General features: G+C 42.7%; 1 protein-coding gene across 15 annotated transcripts in view; it reads left to right on the forward strand.

Moving 5' to 3' along the window:
• The first annotated feature begins 374 nt into the window (after window positions 1–374).
• Window positions 375–21,378, forward strand: part of LOC115202998 (tight junction protein ZO-1) — a 155,273-nt gene continuing 134,269 nt past the window's right edge. For 9 of the 15 annotated variants that reach the window (XM_029767232.1, XM_029767236.1, XM_029767229.1 and 6 more), the window contains exons 1-2: window positions 376–814; window positions 9,784–10,087. In XM_029767232.1, the coding sequence (XP_029623092.1) occupies window positions 720–814; window positions 9,784–10,087 (399 nt within the window). In that variant the 5' untranslated portion in view covers window positions 376–719. Of the gene's footprint in view, window positions 815–9,783; window positions 10,088–21,378 lie in introns of all 15 variants that reach the window. The other 6 variants (XM_029767225.1, XM_029767227.1, XM_029767238.1 and 3 more) reach the window with 1 other exon arrangement.

The following is a 21,378-nucleotide window of genomic DNA, read 5'->3' on the forward strand; positions in this document are numbered from 1 at the left end:
AATAGAATATGTGAAAAGGGCTGTATAAAAATGTATCTTGTTCCCTCCCACCTTTCTTCTCTGCTGTCCTTCCCCCTCCCCCTTCCTTTCAGTGGGTATAAAAACTACTGGTCTGGGAGCAGTCCTGGATAAGCCCATTAATCAAGTTTTTATACAGCCCTTTTTTGTAGGGTTTAATTATGAACCATAGGTTTGCTCTGAGGAATCAAAAAAACTATCTCATGCACCCAAATGAAATACCAAGATGTATTCATTGGACAAGAACCCCTCTCAGCTCTCTACATGCACCCACTTTCCCTCCCTCTCCCTTTCTCCCCTGCTCTCTCTCTCGTTAAACACACGCACAGCACACTCTCTCCTACCTCACACACGGACATTTGGGTGCCGCTGCAGCGTTTCGCTAGAGTTTTTTTCCAAAGAAAAGTGCCGCTAGGGCGAACAACAGAACAATGTTGTGGTCCTGACTAACATTGAATGGATTAGCCATCTATTCTTGAGCACTAATGAGATTAGGGTGTCATTGCAGACATGGGTTGCAGCGGCATGGTACCTTTTGTTGAGCTCCGTGGGGACTGTTTTCCCTGTCAGTCCTTCAGCGCTGGAAATGGCGTTCTGATGCTGAACAAGGAAGACGCGGTGCAGGCGGATGCCAGCGAATAGAAATTACATGTTTTCCATAAACTGGTTTGTGGTGTGGATTCCTAGTAGTGGTGGACAAAATGAAGTACCAGAAATACATAACGGTGATGCAGATGGCTATGGGGGTGACTGCCATCAACAGAGACAATTGCATCCCTCCTAAGAGACAGATGTGGTGAGTATGGATTTCACCGTGTGGGGAACCGGGGTGATGCTGAGGAGAGGAGTATAGCGTAGCGTATCTACAGTCTACCGTATCACTCTTACCTAATGACAGCGGAGAGGGAGACAGAGAGAGGAACCACACAGCCATTGTGCTTTTGCACCGGCTACACAATTATCTTGTTAGCTTTGTTGTCAAGGAAAGTGGGAGTCTCTCTTTGTGACATGCTTAGTTAGGGTGAGCAGCAGCTGTTTGCGGAAGTCAGCTCAGCCTCCCTCTTTGTGTTCAATGTTGCCACGACTGTGGTAGTGGGCAGGGAGGAAGATTGTATGCCGGTATATGGTTGTATTTGTGTTTTCTGGGCAGGGGGATTGTTAGCCGATGCCGATACATGGTTGTATCTGTCATGTATGTATTTCAGGCAGGGAGATGAATATCTACTTGGTTGTATTATTTGGGTTATTTGGGCAGGGTGATAGTATGCCAGTAGTACATGGTTGTAATCTGCCTGTGGGTTTTTCAGGCAGAAAGAGGTACATGGTTGTGTCTCTCCCTATATGTTTATATTGGGCAGGGGGATTGTAATTCCACTGCATTCCAGTTGTATCTGTGCCTCTGTTTTTTTGGAGAAGTAGTGGTGGCACATCCCTCTCAGATGAAGAAATCACACATTTACTGTGATGATCTAGAATGATCCAGAAAAGATGAAAGACCAGGTGAAACGGAGTAATAAAGGCATTGTTATCTTGACACAATGTGACAAAATATGTCGGATACATTATATTTTAGTCTGATGAATACTGTGTGGACTCGAATTTGTCCCTGTCTTTGTGGCATTTCTAATTCCAGTACATTTGCCTTTCACACAGTCCACTTCCTTCCTCATCATGTCATTATTACCCCCTTGTTAGAAATGGTAATACTACCCTGTGAAAACTGAATCATTATTTCTGACTTATTTTTTTGCTCTCTGCATCTAATTCAAATGAATAGCATGAAAATATGTAGCATGAAACATAATCTCCTTCTGTTATCAGTTATTGTTCAATACCAGTTTAAAACAGGAATTACTGGTGCATGGTAAACTATATCATTGGAAGGATTTCCTGTTGATGAGTGTATCTAATCATCACGCTCTCTGTGGTGTGTGTCCACATCTCAGCCTTCCCACCTGTCTGTTGATAACCAGATTGACGTATAATCTCATTTACCATCCACCCATTACACAGAACACGATTCGTCCATCCAGATGTGACCACCATACTATATTCACTTTACCTGATACCTCAGTGGTTTAGTTCAGTTCAACCTATGGAAATATAGAGTGGTTCTGTATTCTACTGCAGTAGTCATGGTAAGACCAGGACAAAGCCGTGTCAACTACCTGTGTTTGGCTGTTCTCCTAAACCCTTTTACTTAGTGTCTTAGTAACCACCTTATCATGAAATCAAACCCTTACTGCTGCAGGATAAATAAAGAAAATCAAAGTAAATAAATCAGAGTAAATAAGAAAATCAATAATTCTAGTAGGGAATCAATGAAAGGGATTGGTTGATATTTCTTTCTTCCGTCAGATCGCATGTGCACTGTTTCCTCATCTGTAATCAACACAAATGACGTTAAGCATGTGACATAATCCGGCCAAATTCAGTGGTATTCGTCTTCGATGACAAACAAACAGTGGTTTATTGGTTTATTGTATCCGATCTAGCAGAGCTAATTCTGGGGGATGTTTATGAAAACATTCCAATTCTGAGTGTGAAGAAGATTCCAGATCAGCAGTCAAAAAGCCTCAAATTGGGAGTGGGAAGAATGTTTTCTATTCTAGAATGTGCTCCTCCTTTCTTTGTGTGAATGCTGTCACTAGTGTTGAGAGAGCAGCAGCAAGCACTGAGGTTATTTTTTTGACACTGCTCCCTTAAGAGAGGCCGTGCTGTGCGGTCGGTCTCAGGGTCATCCCATCCCATGGTGGGGGGAGGGGGATACCCATTAAAATGAGATTACGATATTGCCTGATGGACTGCCCCAAGCAGAAGCCAGCTAGCCCCAGCTAGGCTAACTTCCTGTTGTTTCATATTGAGTCATTGGCCAGAATGGTTGTAATCTCCTCTCAGCTGTTTTATGGCACTAAAGGGAACAGATTAAATTGGGTTTATTGACTTGTGGCTGCCCCCATCCCCACCCCCATACAGTGCCTTTACCTCATGGGGGGGAATTTGAATCAGGCATCATTTAAGACGGTTGTAAGTGGGCTTATCATACACAGCAGGGTGCTCTCGGTGTAGCCAACACTGACCACATTAAAAAGGATAGGAGGATGGCTGTTAATATACACTGAGTGTACAAAACATTAAGGACACCTGCTCTTTTCATGACATAGACTGACCGGGTGAATCTTGGTGAAATATATGATCCCTTAACGATATCACTTGTTAAATCCACTTCATCAGTTTAGATGAAGGGGAGGACACATGTTCAGCCTTGAGACAGTTGAGACATGGATTGTGTATGTGTGCCATTCAGAGGGTGAAGAGGCAAAGCAAAATATTTAAGAGCCTTTGAACGGGGTTATGGTATTAGGTACCAGACTCACCGGTTTGTGCCAAGAACTGCAATGCTGCTGAGTTTTTCACACTCAACAGTTTCTCGTGTGTATCAAGAATGGTCCACCACCCAAAGGACATCCAGCCAACTTGACACAACTGTGGGAAGCATTGGAGTCAACATGGGCCAGCATCCCTGTGGAACGCTTTCGACACCTTGTAGAGTCCATGCCCCGATGAATTTAAGCTGTTCTGAGGGCATAAGGGGAGGGGGGGCAACTCAATGTTAGGAAGGTGTTGCTAATGTTTGGTATACTCAGTGTACATCAGTGGCTGTCAGTGCCGTTTAAGATGACGGAGGATGATTTACTTTCCCATTACCATGGCCTTATTTCTATTACAGCATATTGGATGACTGTCGTTCATATTCCATTCACCCAGTTCAATGTAACATTGTATAGGTTTAGGCAACTACATGATACTCACATTTTCCCTATACCCATCATGAGGTTGCTACAATCTAGCCTATGAATGAAAGTTTACAACGTAGGTGCACACGGTCTAGAGACCTGACACACATCACCTGACATGATTCTGATCTCCCTGTCACTGTCTTTTTCTCCCCCCTGCCCCTCCCTCTCTCTCTCTCTCTCTCTCTCTCTCTCTCTCTCTCTCTCTCTCTCTCTCTCTCTCTCTCTCTCTCTCTCTCTCTCTCTCTCATTCATTCATCAGATTAATACATTCACTGAATTTGTGTAGTTGATGCCCAAAAACAGTAGTTTTCCCTTCACACACAGACCATCTGTGCATTAATTCAGCAAGCACAGAGCCCGTGTTCGGGGCCTTCGTGACCTCATGGTAATGTAACTGCGATCATTGCTCCTTAAAAAGCTGGACTGGAGGAGCAATGACAACAAGACCTATCAGACATGTATCCCCTCCAGGACGATACAGACATGGAGAAGCATGCCTGTGAGTCAGAAAGATGCTCCCGGCCAGAATGACTCATTCCTGTCATGAAGACTCACAGGAGGCTGACAAGATGGAATCAGTCACTGGACCACAAACACCGGAGGACATGACAAACTAGCTAACCACATGTCCCTTTCTCATATGAACTTGGTAATGTCCTCTACACTGGGCTTTTTACATTTCTCTTTTAGGAACTACATCCAGCTTTCTCAAGTGAATACATCACGAGTCTAGGAAGTATGACAAGGTGACTCAACTACCCTACTTTTTCTGTTTCTTTCTAGTAAGAAAAGAGAAAGAAACAGAACTGGAGTGAGCTCACACTCAGTGAGATGCCCTGCGGCTCTCACCTTGCTGGTTAGGGTTAAGGAAGACTTCGTCCTCACCTCAGTGCAGTCCATGGACAGATCCCCCATCACCCAGATGCTGAGCAGATGTTCCTGCCCTACTGTTCAATTATTACCCTTACATTACATTTACACACGGTTAGTCAGAGCCTAGTGTCAACCTGGACTTGGGTTAGTACACTTTACACTCCATTACCAGACATAATGCCAAGCTGTGCTTTTACTGTAAGTGTTTCACCCTGTCTAATAATAAGGATCTACTACACGTGGAGAAGTGATCAGGAAAGATGAGGGGTGTTTGGGAGGCGGGTTGCGTGTGGCTGTAGTGTGCTGTGTTGATGGTGAGTCTTTATGTGCCTCTCCACGGGGGTCACTTAGTGTTCGGATGTGACCGTTGGCCTGTCATGTTAGATACAGGTCTAAATGCCTAATCTGCCTATCCATCTGTCAGAGTTGTCTAGCCTACCTAATCAGGGTGGCGATCCCTCCGATCCCACCTGCCTGCCGGCCTTTCTCCTGGTCACCTCATGCGCCTCATGAGTCTAAATAACGCCTGCTGTTTTTTTCTCCCCAATTATCTTTTCCAAGGATGTCCACTTGGTTTAATATGCTTTGCTTTGTTTTGGCCTTTTCATATGATTTTTTCATCATGACGTTGGTAATCTCAGGGATGCAAATGGGATGCAGTAAAATGCCTCTCTAGTCATCCCACGCTCCAGGAGGGATGAAGCCTGTAGTGGATGAGTAATGTGTTGTAGTGGTGGAGCTCAGGGGATGTCATGTCCGGCCAGGCTTAGCCAGGAGAGCCTATAGTAGGCCACGTGCTGACCGTACCGTCCTTCAGTCTCTCTCAGTCCCTCTCAGGCTCACAGGCTGAAACATAGGCCTTCTCTGTGCAGTGCAGTGAGTTTCTGTAATGGCCCAGATACAGTTATTGTTGTGTCTGCTGTGTTCTTTCTTTCTCCTCCAACAGAAAAGCCTGAGACAGAGGTATCAGACTCATGCTCTGGCCTTTGTTGTCTTGGTTAAGTGCAGACGATTGTTCTGCAGCGTGCACACTGTGTGAGGAACAGTCATAACTAAATACTTCAGAGGTACTTGAACATTGTAATGCTGAAGGCCCTAGTCCTTTCCATTGGATTTAGACACAATGGCTATACAGCAAGCTAGCTTTGATCGTAACTCTTAAGCATTGGGTCTCCCGAGTGGCGCAGCGGTCTAAGGCGCTGCATCACAGTGCTAGAGGCGTCACTACAGACCCTGACTCGATTCCAGGCTGTATCACAACCCGTGATTGGGAGTCCCATAGGGCAGCGCACAATTGGCTTAGCGTCGTCCGGGTTAGGGTTTGGCCGGGGTAAGCCGTCATTGTAAATAATGATTTGTTCTTAACTTAAATCAAGGTTAAATAAATAAATACACAAATTCAAGGTTGAATACCATAAAAAAAAGTCCAACAGAACTATTGTGCTTTGAGCTGTATGCTGAAGTAAGCTTGTCCAACACAGCCCAAACTTTCTGACACTCCATGCATAGACTCTCTGAACAGGGAGTTGATAGTTGAATGGTGTCAATCTCGATCCACGGAGGGCTGAGTGTCTGCGCGTTTTTGTTTTTTCCTTTCAACTGAAGCTGCAATATGTAACTTTTTGAGTGAACTGACCAAATTCACATAGAAATGTGTGTTATAGATCTGTCATTCTCATTGCAAGCATGTCTAAGAAGAGGTAGATATGTTCTATGTGCTCTATTTCTATGCGTCCCTTGCTTAAAGTTGCAATATGTCACTTTTTGGGGCGAACCGACCAAATGCACATAGAAATGTGAGTTATAGATATGTCATTGTCATTGACGCAAGTCTAAAAAGCTGTAGATGTGTTATGTGTGTGCTATTTCTATGATTCCTGTTCGTAACTTTAGTTTTTGCGTCTTTTACTTTCGGTTTTGTACACCAGCTTCAAACAGCTGAAAATACAATATTCTTGGTTATGGAAAATATATTTCACAGTGGTTTAGATGGAACAATGATTCTCTACACTACACTTGCTTGTTTTGTCACATAAACTGAAATTAGGCAAACTTTTTCGAATTTTAGCAACCATGAAATGGCGGAGCTATTTCTGCATAGTGCATCTTTAAGCACTAGTTCCTTACTAATTAGTGACCTTAATTCATCAATCAAGTACAAGGGAGCAGCGAAAACCCGCAGATACTCAGGCTTCCTTGGAATGAGTTTGACACTTGTGCTGTAAGGTGTATGTATCAGTCAGTGTGCTAGATGTGATGCTGTGTTGCTCTGTACCATTCAGCCCCACAGCACATTTGTTTTACTTCCTGTGTTCCAATGTCAAGGACTTATAGCACTGCTGTCAGGTATCACTTTTCACTGACTACCCAGATACGCCATGTTGATTATGTAAAATAGGCATTTAGCTTTTCTAATGTCCACTTACAGAATTATGTAAAATCTAATCATCCATATAGTTTTTGATAATTAGTTCACCTTGTCGACACTGATTAGCTTATAATGTGTATCTGGCATCAAAGACGTATAGGTCGTCATTATTATGACTACTAATGTACCAGTGCTTCCAAAATACCTACTGTCCTATTTGAGTGAATGGACATGCTGGGTATGATGTGAACCGCATGGTGAGGACAGTGGACTTAAACTGGCGCATTTCAAAAACCCTTAGCACTATTGCAGTGATGATATAACTCTATGCATGTATTTTACAATGTGTCAATGCTGAATCAGAGACTATCCATAATAGATGTTTAGGGGCGAAAGCTCTGGTATGTCGTAATGTTATGTATTCACTACCCAGTAAAAGCATTCCGTATTATTTTGTATGGAAATCCGAGACACTCCATTTAGTATGATATGTTACAAATTACAATTCGCAAATATATATTTAGTATTTCCAAAACGTATGATATGTTACAAATTCTAGCTAAGTGGCTAACATTAGCTAGCTGGCTAATGTTAGTTAGGCTAGGGGTTAGGGTTAGGGGTTAGGGTTAAGTTTAGGATTTAGGTTAAAGGGTTAGCTAAAAGGGTTAAGGTTAGGGTTAGGGGAAGGGTTAGCTAACATGCTAAGTAGATGCAAAGTAGCTAAAAAGTAGTAAGTAATTGAAAAGTTGCTAATCAGCTAAAATACAAAATATGTCCGAGATGACATTCTAACTAGTTTCATGTAGATGGGTTAGTAGAGTGTACCACATAGAGCTTCTGCATGGTCCTTCTGTATGGGCCAGTTGACCCAGAGGTACTGTACCATGACCGGTGCTCCATCCATAGCCTGTATGAGAGCAGAGAGAGAGCACAGCTACAGGGCCATGCCATCCATCTGAATGCAAGTCTTTCATTCTTAGAAATCTACTCCAGAACCCCACAGGATTTTGTAAGCTGCCACTCGGCTTAATGAATGGAATCCCCTCTTCATAGCTGCTATGTACAGTAAGACTCTGGGACTGTGGTTGTCAGATGCTCCTCCAGATTGAATGCAGTGTGAGTGAGTGTGTGAGTGAGTGAGTGAGTGAGTGAGTGAGTGAGTGAGTGAGTGAGTGAGCACTCTGGTAGCTTTGAGAGTAAATCCCTGGTGTGCGTGGGCTGGGATGGTCAGTAGTGGGGGAGTGAAGAGGTCATGGGAGAGAAGCCCAGGCAGCTTCCAGCCTCTACATCAGGGCTGCTGCCCATCAGCCATCATCACGGGGCCAGAGCAGTGAATGTGATGCCAGGCAGGGCACTGAGGGGAGGCAGTCCCCAGGCTTGTCCTAGAGGTTTTTGGTTTCGGGAGCCGGTAACTTCAGTGCCAGTGAATACATCAGCATGTGTATGGCCCTATCACAAATCAACAGAGATAAAACTGGTCTCTGTGCTATTCTCTGTTTTCTTGCATCTCTTCTGAAGCTGTTGAGACACAGTCAGTGGTACCAACATATACAAGGCACTTATAGACATGCAGCAGTGGTCTTATGCTCTGTTTGATGCTCATTGTTTTCTTTGAATTCAAAGTAAAGAATGTTTCTTCTTGTGAGGAGCTTTGTTGCATTGTGAATAAACGGTAACAACAGAAGATTCGACCCTGTCTTGTTGTCTTTATAGAATCACCTCTCAATAGACCCATTTCACGATCCATACCATTTACTGCTGCTCATAAAAGCAAAGGAGATGTGTATCGGTGCAGCCCTAAGGTCTAACTTTCTGCAGGTCGAAAGTGCTTACCATACATGCCGTGACATTACTTGAATAAGTAATCAGCTTGCAGAAGTGAGGGCTAGGTAGTCAGCACTATTGTATTGCAGTAATGTCACTAAATCACTCTATACCCAGAGCTCTAGTGCTGCTGCTGCTGCAGCTGTAGTTGGAGCCATTTCAAATAATGTTTACAGAGCCAATTACAAACCTTTAGGAGCTTAATCATGATTTCCCTACAATCTTTGACACAGAGTTATACCACTTCCTCTCTCGCCTCCTCACAGCTTTCACATCGCCTGTTTGATTCCTGAACTTGGAGGGCTATAGCAGTTTTAGGCTGTTTGACAGTGGGACCGGATATGAGTATAAAGGTTATAGTTTTCCCCCAAGCAGCAGCAGCCGCATAAATTATCCACTGTGACAGAACAGCCTCCAGAAGCCCCTATCCTCTCCAGCATCTGGATTCCTGCAAGCTGGGGGTCTGTGGGGGGATGAGTGTGGCCTGGGGCCCTGGCAGTTCTGTTCAGCTAGCGGTTCTCTTCAGAGGGAGAGTGTGGCGGTGCATGTTAGAGCCTAGCTCTGGCTGAATAATGGAGGAGTAGGAAGGATGCTCCATACCTCAGTCCCCCGGGGGTCACATGACATTACACCCAATTTTGCACACTTGCCTTGAATGCTACTCAACCCAACAGGGAAAAGTGTCCTTTAAAGAAATGAAGAGAAAAGGGAAAAATAGTTTTGATCTATTCTGTATTCAGCTGGGTATCTGCTGTCTCTTACCTCATATCCTGTGCTGCTAGCATTGGGCTTTGTCCATCCGTTTTGAAAGTGTGTGGTGTGGTGGTGATTGTGTATGTACGTACTGTATGTGAACACTAATGTGGTGACTCTGTCCCTCTGTCTCCCTCTGTGTTCCAGGGTGACTCCCACAGATGGATTGTCAGGGATAGGTGCCACAGGGATAGGCACCGCGGCTTCGTCCGCTGCCATTACGGAAGCTCAGGATTCAGCAGAAGCAGCTGCAGAAGATGCTGCAGCTGCTCGTGCCGCTGCTCGTGCAGGTGCTATGTGTGGTTCTGGTGCTATTGGAGGATGCAGTGTAATGTTTGCCACCTCCACACTCTCGCTGCCCATGACCCAGGGCAAGCCCTCCCTCCGCAGGATCAAGGGCCGCATTCACCGCAGCAAGAGCCTGGACAGCATAGACCTGCTCGACTCCAATGTAAGTTCTAAACGGGCTGAAATGCGTGTGTATGCGTGTTTGCTTTCTAATTATAGTTAAATGAGGACATGGATAATGTGTCACCCTAAAACTCATGAATAATATAAATTATCGTAATGCTGCTTAAATGCTATTCTCTAAACCCCCTGCAGTCAAGTTATAGTTGGTCATGAATCTAAGTAAACTCTTTAACTATTATTAAGGGCAATGAAGAGACGATTTAAAAGGGAAATGGTTTTCATCTTTTCCCTGATAAAATTGCAAACCTGATAACTGTCTTTACTGTACAAATGGGCTTTTCAGTTCATGTAAGTGCCTACACGTAAGTTCAAGTAAGTGCGTACAAGTGAATATTCATAGGGGTATGTTATTAAACTAAATCATGAATTTTGTCACGTAACTTCATGGTTATCTGGGGACAAATAGTACATTCTTCACAATCAGCAAATGAAGTTGATCTTTTTTTCCCCTGTTTAAAATATTTGTAAATAGGGCCCACTACCTTTTAACTGTTAGGAAAGATACAACCACCAGCTAGTTGCATTATTTGGTTCCCTTAGGGAGGTGTGGTGTAAAGCAAAGCTTTGGTCTCTGTCCTCATACATGAAAAGCAATTGCTATTTGAACCGATACAGACTGAATTGATTTCTATAGCCTCTACTATAGACATATATCTCACTGACAATTGGAAGCCTCCCACTTACTCAGTGATAGGCTGTAAGTACAGTGCATTCAGAAATTATTCACACCCCTTGCCTTTTTCCACATTTTGTTGTGTTACAGCCTGAATTTAGAATGGATTAAATATCCCTTTGAGCATGGGGATTTTATTAATTACACTTTGGATGGTGTATCAATACATCCAGTCACTACAAAGACACAGGTGTCCTTCCTAACTCAGTTGGATTTCACCATGAGGCTAATGGTGATTTTAAAAGAGTTATAGTTTGATGGCTGTGATTGGTGGCTGTGATTGGAGAAAACTGAGAATGGATCAACAACATTGTAGTTACTCCACAATACTCACCTAAATGACAGAGTGAAAAGAAGGAGCCTGTACAGAATAAAACATATTCCAAAACATGCATCCTGTTTGCAACAAGGCACTAAAGTAAAACTGCAAAACATATGGCAAAGAAATTAACATTATGTCCTGAATACAAAGCATTATGTTTGGGGCAAATTCAACACAACACATCACTTAGTACAACTCTTCAGATTTTCAAGCACAGTGGTGGCTGCATCATGTTATGGGTATGCTTGTCTTCCGTAAGGACTAGGCAGTTTTTGAGGATAAAAAAATAACAGAATAGAGCTAAGCACAGGCAAAATCCTAGAGAAAAATTTGGTTCAGTCTGCTTTCCAACAGACACTGGGAGACAAATTCACCTTTCAGCAGGTTAATAACTTAAAACATAAGGCCAAATATACACTGGATTTGCTTACCAAGATGACATTGAACGTTCCTGAGTGGCCTAGTTACAGTTATGACTTAAATTAGCATGAAAATCTATGGAAAGACTTGATGTCTAGCAATGATCAACAACCAACTTGAGAGGTTGAAGAATTTTAAAAAGAATAATGTGCAAATATTGTACAATCCAGGTGTGCAAAGCTCTTAGAGACTTACCCACAAAGACTCACAGTTGTAATCGCTGCCAAAGGTAATTCTAACATGTATTAATTCAGAGGTGTACTTATGTAAATTGACATTTCTGTATTTCATTTTCAATACAAAAAGTTCTTAAAACATGTTTTTAATTAGTCATTATGGGGTATAGTGTGTAGAAGGGTGTGAAGAAAATCTATTTAATCCATTTTGAATTCAGGCTGTAACAAAATGTGGAACAAGTCAAGGGGTGTGAATACTTTCTGAGGGCATTGTATCACTGCGAGATATATGTTGTTATTACGTGGCCCTCTCAGAGATGGCACACCAGTTACATTAGAAAGCTTGTATGGAAAGGGAAGCAGTGCAATGCAGCCTTGTTAATCATTCTCAGCAACACACACAAACACAAACACTCTGCCAGAACACCTTCAGTTATGCAATATGTGACTTCTGTCAGTTCAGCATTGAGTTCTGTGAAACCTAAAGCATTCCATATGTCCCTGAATGACTGAGTGAGTGATTTATTCTTCTAAAAAGAGTAATCTGATAAATAGTAAGCTGCTTGAATCAAGCTCTAAAAACCATGACAACCCTGGGAATCTGCAGTAGCTCAGAGCAGCTTGGCTTGGCTGGCAGTGGGTTTCTCCTCTCTGGTCATCTCATATGAATTGCTCTGAATGGAGAGAGGGGGATGGGTGTCGGAAAAGCAACCACCGGTTTATGAAGTGAGAGCATGCCAACTTGCCACTAATGCACAATAAGGCTGCTTTTTAGGGCCACTGGAACACACAGGACATTTCATGCATTCAAACAGCCAAGTCTTTTACATAGCAAACATTTTGTGACATTCGCCTTACATAAATACACACAGATTTGCAATTCCTTTAGATATAACACCTATCGTGAGACATCTTGTGTTTACTGCGCCACCCTCACTAGAACCCCCTTGATACAAACACAGACTCAGACATTACCCAGTGGAAGAGGAGCCTAAACTAACAGCTGTATCTGCTTATTTTGTGTTTTTGATGAGGATGTAATTGGGAGATCATGTATTTTGGTAAGGGCTCATAATTTGGCACCTCCACACAGCAGCCGGCCTGTCCTCATGTGTCTGGGTAAGGGCTCATTATTCGCTACCTACACAGCAGCCGGCCTGTCGTCTGTGCATGAGAGGGACTCAGTATGATTAAATTTAGAAAAAGCACCATTTGCATTTTACAGAAGTTAATCCATTATTGATGTGGTGGAGCTAGAGGTGGCAGTAATGGACCAGCTGTTGGTCTAGGTGGCACAGAGCAGCATGGCTATCCTGAGTGGATACACATTCACACACATACTGTTAGGTTCTGACAAACAGAGTGAAAAACTAGCGGGCAACTAGTGAAAGCTCAAACCAAGTTTATTCACCCAATGGGTCAAACAGCTGAAAAGACAAAGACCTGATTCCACCAGCACAAGTATTTATACTCTCCTATTAGGCTGAGCTGCCTCCCTGTACATTTAGACAGCCAATACATCTTTGTTGCTAGTCAGGAAGTTAAGTGATGTGTGTAATAAAACTGTTCATTCTCCCTTCATCTGACCTGACCTCGCCCCCCATTCCTCACTAATCCACATCCAATCAGTGACCGCAACCAAGTGATTGCCTTTTCCCTCACTTAGTAACTTTCCAGACCCATACTTCTTATCCAACCTCCATTTGTATTTATTATGGATCCCCATTAGCTGCTGCCAAAGCAGCAGCTACTCTTCTTGGGGTCCAGCAAAATTAAGGCAGTTTATACAATTTTAAAAACATTACAATACATTCACAGATTTCACAACATACTGTGTGCCCTCAGGCCCCTACTCCACCACTACCACATATCTACAGCACTAAATCCATGTGTATGTATAGTGTGTGTGTGTGTGTGTGTGTGTGTGTGTGTGTGTGTGTGTGCGCCTATGTTTGTGTTGCTTCACAGTTCACGCTGTTCCATAAGGTGTTTTTTAAACAGTTTTTTAAATCTAATTTTACTGCTTGCGTCAGTTACTTGATGTGGAATAGAGTTCCATGTAGTCATGGCTCTATGTAGTACTGTGTGCCTCCCATAGTCTGTTCTGGACTTGGGGATTGTGAAGAGACCTCTTGTGGCGTATGCATGGGCGTCCAAGCTGTGTGCCAGTAGTTTAGACAGACAGCTCGGTGCATTCAACATGTCAATACCTCTCATAAATAAAAGTAGTGATGAAGTCAATCTCTCCTCAACTTTCAGCCAGGAGAGATTTACATGCATATTATTAATATTAGCTCTCTGTGTACATCCAAGGGCCTTTTTTGTGGCACTTGACCACACGACTGAACAGTAGTCAAGGTGCGACCAAACTAGGGCCTGTAGGACCTGCCTTGTTGATAGTGTTGTTAAGAAGGCAGAGCATCGCTTTATTATAGACAGACTTCTACCCATCTTAGCTACTACTGCATCAATATGTTTTGACCATGACAGTTTACAATCTAGGGATACTCCAAGCAGTTTCGTCATCTCAACTTGCTCAATTTCCACATTATTTATTACAAGATTTAGTTGAGGTTTAGGGTTTAGTGAGTGTTACAATGCTTTTTGTTTTAGAAATATTTAGGGCTAACTTATCTCTTGCCACCCACTCTGAAACTAACTGCAGCTCTTTGTTGAGTGTTGCAGTCATTTCAGTTGCTGTAGTAGCTGACGTGTATAGTGTTGAGTCATCCGCATACATAGATACTGTGGTTTACTCAAAGTCAGTGGCATGTCGTTAGTAAAAATTTGAAAAAGCGAGGGGCCTAAACAGCTTCCCTGGGGAATTCCTGATTCTAACTGGATTATATTTGAGAGGCTTCCATTAAAGAACACCATCTGTATTCTGTTAGACAAGTAACTCTTTATACACATTATAGCAGGGGGTGTAAAGGCATAACACATACATTTCCAGCAGCAGACTATGATCGATAATGTCAAAAGCTGCACTAAAGTCTAACAAGACAGCCCATTGACCCCACCATATACATTCCTCATACATGTAATCATTAACTTCTAATATAGCAAGTATTTAAAGCTACAATCCAGCAATACACACACACTAGTGTTGCACGTTATACCGAAACTTCTGTGCTTTTTCGATTCTAGAACATGAAAAACGGTTCGGTACTAGAATTGTTACTTTCAGTACTTCTGTCAAACGTGTCTCACGTCGTCTACTGATTGAGAGCGTATCAAGTCTGTCTATCAGCGCAGCCGATGTCACCATAGCGCGAGAGCCCCGTGCCTGGTCAACTTCCTCATTGCTAGCTCTAGCCTGCCATGAAGAACCACTGAACTCACTGGGAGTCTGGGCTGTATCAACACTTGTTCTGTATTGAAGTTAACACACTTGAATAATGTGACACGGCAGAACTTTTCCCAAAGCAATGTCCAGTACAGGCTAGAACACTACAATGCAAGAAGATACCTGTAGCTTCCAGCTTTGTAGGCTACATTTCCTTGCTAGCTTACAGATGAAGCCAACATCAATTCCCTAGAGTACCTTGTTTGTGATAATATGCAAACCATAACGCAAAATATTGCTGATTACGAAGCTGATTGTCACCAAAAACTGTATTCATTCACTTCGTCTTCCACCACCTCATGTCTCTCCCAGTCAAGATTATCTTTGCTCGAGCCTTGAACAGACTCTGTGTGTGAATGATGTCATGGGTCTTAAAGAGATTGCTTCTTCTATGCTAATGTTGTTGATCAGTATAATAAAATAAGTCCCAAATGGAAGGTAAACATATTGTTTTTCATCTGTAGTCTCGTGAAATCAGCCAAAACAAGATCAGTAACTTAATACATGCACACACAATATATCCAAACTGACAGAGCTTGAGAGGATCTGCAGAGAAGAATGGGAGAACCTCCCAAATACAAGTGTGCCAATCTTGTAGCATCATACCCAAGAAGACTCAAGGTAAAGGTGAGTAAAGGGTCTGAATACCAAATGAACTGTCGTTTTCTTTCTCTCTTTCTCTCTCTCTTAGTTCTCTAACATTTACGTCTCTCTTTCAATCTCATTTGTGATAGTGATAGTGATTGGTGTGTGTGCAATTTTGTTTAATCTATCAGGGTTAAAGAGTGTTTTACAGTCTGCGTGACAGGGTTCTCCAGAGCCTCAATGGCCTTCCTGTTTTACCCTGCCAGCCAGGCCCTTGGAGAGTTGCCTGTTCTTCAGTCATAAACACAATACAATAACTTTATGTCCTGGTGATTGTATGGCTCCTGCCACGTCCTGACCAGTGAAAAGGGTCATTTGCCATAGTAGAATGGTCAGGGCGTGGCAGGGGGGTTGTTTTGTGTGTTTTGGAGTTTGTTTGTTTCTAGGAGAATTTGTTCTAGTTTTCTATTTCTATGTTTCGTTTTCCATGTTTGGCCGAGTATGGTTTCCAATCAGAGGCAGGTGTCTTTCGTTGTCTCTGATTGGAAGCCATACTTGGCAGCCTGTTTTCCTTTGGGTTTTGTGGGTGGTTGCTTTCTGTTTAGTTTGTTAGTATACCTGACAGAACTGTTTGGCTGTCGTTTGTTTTTCTTTGTGAAGTGCTTTCATTAAAAACCTAAGATGAGCACTATACACGCTGCGCCTTGGTCTCTTCACTATGACGCCTGTGACAGCTCCACTGAACACAATTTTGAGGTTTCCTTGGCTAGCGATGGGACAGCCTTACATTGAAGAAGTGTGTAAAAGGAATACCCACAGGGAACCATTTAAACCACATAACTAACTCTCTATCTCCCTTTTTGTATTCCCTCCCTAGGGGTCGTATGCTCCTCAAATAGGAGGGGAATGTTTCAGATGTTACATGTAATTCAGAGGAAAAATCTATTGCTCAAGCTGGAGGAGGAGGTTTTAGCCCAAGGCCTAGCCTGGCTGTCATCTATGCTGGCAGTCAGTGTTCTTCACTGAAAGATTTGGAGCATCATATCACTATCACAAATGAGATTGAAAGAGAGAGTTAAATGTCAGAGAGAGAGAGAAAGAGAGAAAGAGAGAAAAAACAACAACAGTTAATTTGGTTTTCAGACCCTTTACTCACCTTTACTCACTTGAATCTTCTTGGGTATGACGCTACAAGCTTGGCACACTTGTATTTGGGGAGTTTTTCCCATTCTCCTCTGCAGATCCTCTCAATCTCTGTCAGTTTGGATGGGGAGCGTCGCTGCACATCTATTTTCAGGTCTCTCCAGAGATCGGGTTCAAGTCCGGTCTCTGGCTGGGCCACTCAAGGACTTGTCCCGAAGTCGCTCCTCTTGTCTTGGCTGTGTGCTTAGGGTTTCCCCAGTCTGAGGTCCTGAGCAGGTTTTCATCAAGGGTCTCTATGTACTTTGCACCGTTCATCTTTACCTTGATCCTGACTAGTCTCCCAGTCCCTGCCGCTGAAAAACATCCCCACAGCATAATGCTGCCACCACCATGCTTCACCGTAGAGATGGTGCCAGGTTTCCTCCAGACGTGACACTTGGCATTCCGGCAAAATAGTTAAACCTTGGTTTCATCAGACCGGAGAGTCTTGTTTCTCGTTGTCTGAAAGTCCTTTAGGTGCCTCCAAGCAGGCTGTCATGTGCCTTTCACTGAGGAGTGGCTTCCGTCTGGCCACTCTACCAAAAAGGCCTTATTGGTGGAGTGCTGCAGAGATGGTTGTCCTTCTGGAAAGTTCTCCCATCTCCACAGAGGAACTCTGAAGCTCTGTCAGAGTGACCATCGGGTTCTTGGTCACCTCCCTGACCAAGGCCCTTCTCCCACGATCGCTCAGTTTGGCCGGGCGGTCAGCTCTAGGAAGAGTGTTGGTGGTTCCAAACTTCTTCCATTTAAGAATGATGGAGGCCATTATGCCCTTGGGGACCTTCAATGCTACAGAATTGTTTTTGGTACCCTCCCCCAGATTTGTGCCTTGACACAATCCTGTCTCGGAGCTCTGACATGCACTGTCAACTGTGGGACCTTATATAGACAGGTGTGTGCCTTTCCAAATCATTTCCAATCAATTTAATTTACCACAGGTGGACTCCAATCAAGTTGTAGAAACAGGATGCACCTGAGTTCAATTTTGAGTCTCATAGCAAAAGGTCTGAATACTTATGTAAATAAGGTATTCTGTTTTTTATTTTGAATACATTTGCAAAAAAATCTAAAAACCTGTTTTCTCTTTGTCATTTTGGGGTATTGTGTGTAGATTGTTGACGTTTTTGTAATTTTTTAAAATTTAGAATTAGGCTGTAACGTAACAAAATGTGGAAAAAGTCAAGGAGTCTGAATACTTTCCGAATGCACTGTATATACCTGTGAAATTTGGATTAGATATTTCTATAGAATGTACCAGATATGTTTTTACTGAATCTACCTGAATCGAGGGATCGGAGATAGAGAGAATGGAAGGGAATAACAATGATTCTATATGGTTTTCTATTCAAAGCGGAGTCATCCTTCAATCAGGCTACTCTTCAAAGACACTCAAGAGAAGATATTCATAATAGTATCTCCATCTCTCCTTCCTCGCTGCATCACTTCATGTTCTCTCCCCATATTTCAATAGCGTCCCCTGCCTTCTAGGCACTATCCCCCCTCGTTTTCCTTCTCGGGACTATCACAATGGCACAGGACAATATGAGACAGTTTTCATTTCACCTCCCTGAGTTCATAGCCATTGCATTAGCTTCTTCACATGCAGTAGCCGCATTAGCATGATTTTCTCCCTCATGTAGCCGAGGACTATTGTAAGAGAGGTCTATGAACGGGAGTCAAAAACATGAATAATTGATTAAGAAAATGATCTACTCCATAATGCAGTGTTTTTCTTGCCGTTCCAGTTATTTTTGTAAATGTTAACTGAGGAGAAAAAAAGGTCCTTTAGCGCTGGAGCCTCCAGAAGGTGAATGCAGTAAGAAGGAGGCAGTTTGGAGATGTAACTCACCTGGGAATGCTGTTATTAATTATTCAGGGGAAACCTATTGCTCCCCCATTTGTCTTCTAATGCAAAGCAGCTGCCAATGTCTGATGCAGAGAGGATCGATTATATAAAACAATACCATGGAACTGAAACGAACTCTCCCTGAGACGGATGAGCTGAGAGGGGAGATTTGTGATCACTTGATGACTTCAGGTATACTGTACTTACCTTTGGATAAAGGAGCACCTTTGGTTGTCTAAAAATGTCCCACCTGTCATTGAGCGTTATTGACTTGTCTGTACTGTACATGAAGAGCTTTCATTTTAACCCCAAACAACCACTGCTCCCCGGCCGCCGATGACGTGGATGTCGATTAAGGCAGCCCCCCGTACCTCTCTGATTCAGCAGGGTTGGGTTAAATGTGGAAGACAAATTTAAGTTGAATGCATTGTTGTGCAACTTTTTTCACACTCTTCACCTGTGTATGATAGTTAGGCGGGACAGTAAACGGAGGCAGAGCCCCTTGGTAAACACAGTGTAGTGAGATGACTGATAACTACTGCGGCCTTTGCGTGCAATGATTCTATTCTGCAGGTGATGACTCCCTGCATACTCCAGTGAGAGAGCTAAGTGCAGAGAGAGAGAGGGGAGAGAGATGAGGAATGGATGAGAGGAGTAGGGTGATGAATGAGAGGGAGGGGTAGAGATTATGACATGGATACAGTTTATGAGGGATGAGAAAAAAATGGGAATAGATGAAGATATTTCCCATGTGTAGGCAGACCCACGCTCTCATCTTATTACTCACAACTCCCACATGGCTGGGACTTTGTTCTTAGAAAACAACAGTCAGTGGAAAAACTGCAATGCATATCAGGGTTAAGGCTTTTCGTACGTCAGGGGAACCATTGGTCTTGTGTGTGCTTGTATGAGTGTGCAGACGTGTGCATATATATGTATGTGTACGCATTTGTGTGTGTTTGTGAGTGTTCACCTGTCTTACAGGTGTAAACATCTAGAATAGGAGGAGTTGGAACAACCCCACAATACGCTGATTATTGCTGAACAATCAGTCTAATTAACACAATGGAGCTTTACGCTTTGGGGTCACATGCATCTCTTAGTGCAGATCACTGCGCTGATACACTGCCAATAACCCCAGTTAGCCTAGTAAACCCAGTCAGTCACTGTAGTCTGTCTGTGTTGCTTTGGCTGATTTCGTTGTGTCAGAGGCCCAGCTGTGGAGCAGTCAGGTGCCTCCTGCTCCAGGGTAGCACAACTGCACGCTTCCAACCTCCATCATACTAACACACACATTTATGAACAAGCGTATATGCATGCACATGATCACACACACGCTACCTTTGCCTCACATGCAGCCGATGCCAATTTCACTCAGGTCTGTTTTTATCATAATATAATAAATATAGCTCATGGAAATACACTAGATCTATGAGTAAATCATTGCATTCATCCTTGTCTGGTGCATTAGGGGTAGATGAAGTGCTTGGTGTCTGCTGAACACAGGAGAACAAGCACAAAAATAAACAAACAAACAATGGCGGGTGGCACATGGAGTCTGAATTAGCTGGCAGCCTTTCAAATTGACCACAGATGCTCGTTACTGTGCTCCGAAGCCTCTAGGGTCCCTGCAAATGCATGTGTTATTGTCACTGATACCTACCTAACAAGTGGTGCATTATTAGGCTGTAATCACGTGGTTTGTAACATTGAGAAGCACACAGGCACATCACACCCGCATTTCACACACACACCCGCATTTCACACACACACACACACACGCAGTAGAATGTCCTGTGGATAATACTATCCATAGTCATAGCCAAACCCTTATTTAAAATTGTTTTCAATTGCTTTGGTGCTATTTTTTCACAAGTATGTGGTGAATTTTCTAAACTCTTAGTACAAAACTCCAAACTGGTTACACTTGCAACGCAGCAAGTCTCATATTCAAAATGTTTTATTGTGCATTAATTTAGTTTGAAGTCATTTTTCACCACAAAACCATTGATCCAAAGTTTACTGTGAAATATCATGACAACATTGATTTAATCACCAAAACACAACATAATGTTATTTTAATAACCAGTTAATCCAATAGCAAACAATACAAGATGCATGTTTCAAAATTGCCCTTTCAATGTATTATGCTACAGTACAGTAAATTACAGTACGTTATACTGTTTTCACATTAGGCAATACACTTGCACTATCCATTACAATTAACTGAACATCACATTTCCATCATTTCTATCCCAAGGTGTGTTCATTGAAGACATATTTTTACAATCATTGAGGCTAAAAATAAATGTATTGTTCAGATATAATTACAACATAGGTGTACTGTAATCAAATGAAACGAATGAAAGAAACTATGTTAAGCACTACCTTGCATTAAGCCTGTCTTGAACACTTAGCCATAGGTTCTCATCGACATGTCCTCATTGTTCATGCACCTGGAGAAAAACCTTTTGGCGTGGCGAATCTAAGCCTGACAGGTCTGGACTAATGTCATTGCACGCCTCATCCATGGCTGAAGGAGGGTGGTACGGTCATGGGGATTGCAGTCATACAGCTCCCATTATTGTAATTATGTATTGTATTTTACAGTATTGTATTGTACGTATGTATTGTAGAATCAAATTGTCTCGTTCAATGAACATATCAAACAAATTGAGCAAACTATTCATTTTAAATTGTAAAAAAAAGTGCCTAAGTTTT

This window comes from Salmo trutta, chromosome 12 (assembly GCF_901001165.1).
Source record: "Salmo trutta chromosome 12, fSalTru1.1, whole genome shotgun sequence".
NCBI classification, from domain to species: domain Eukaryota; kingdom Metazoa; phylum Chordata; class Actinopteri; order Salmoniformes; family Salmonidae; genus Salmo; species Salmo trutta.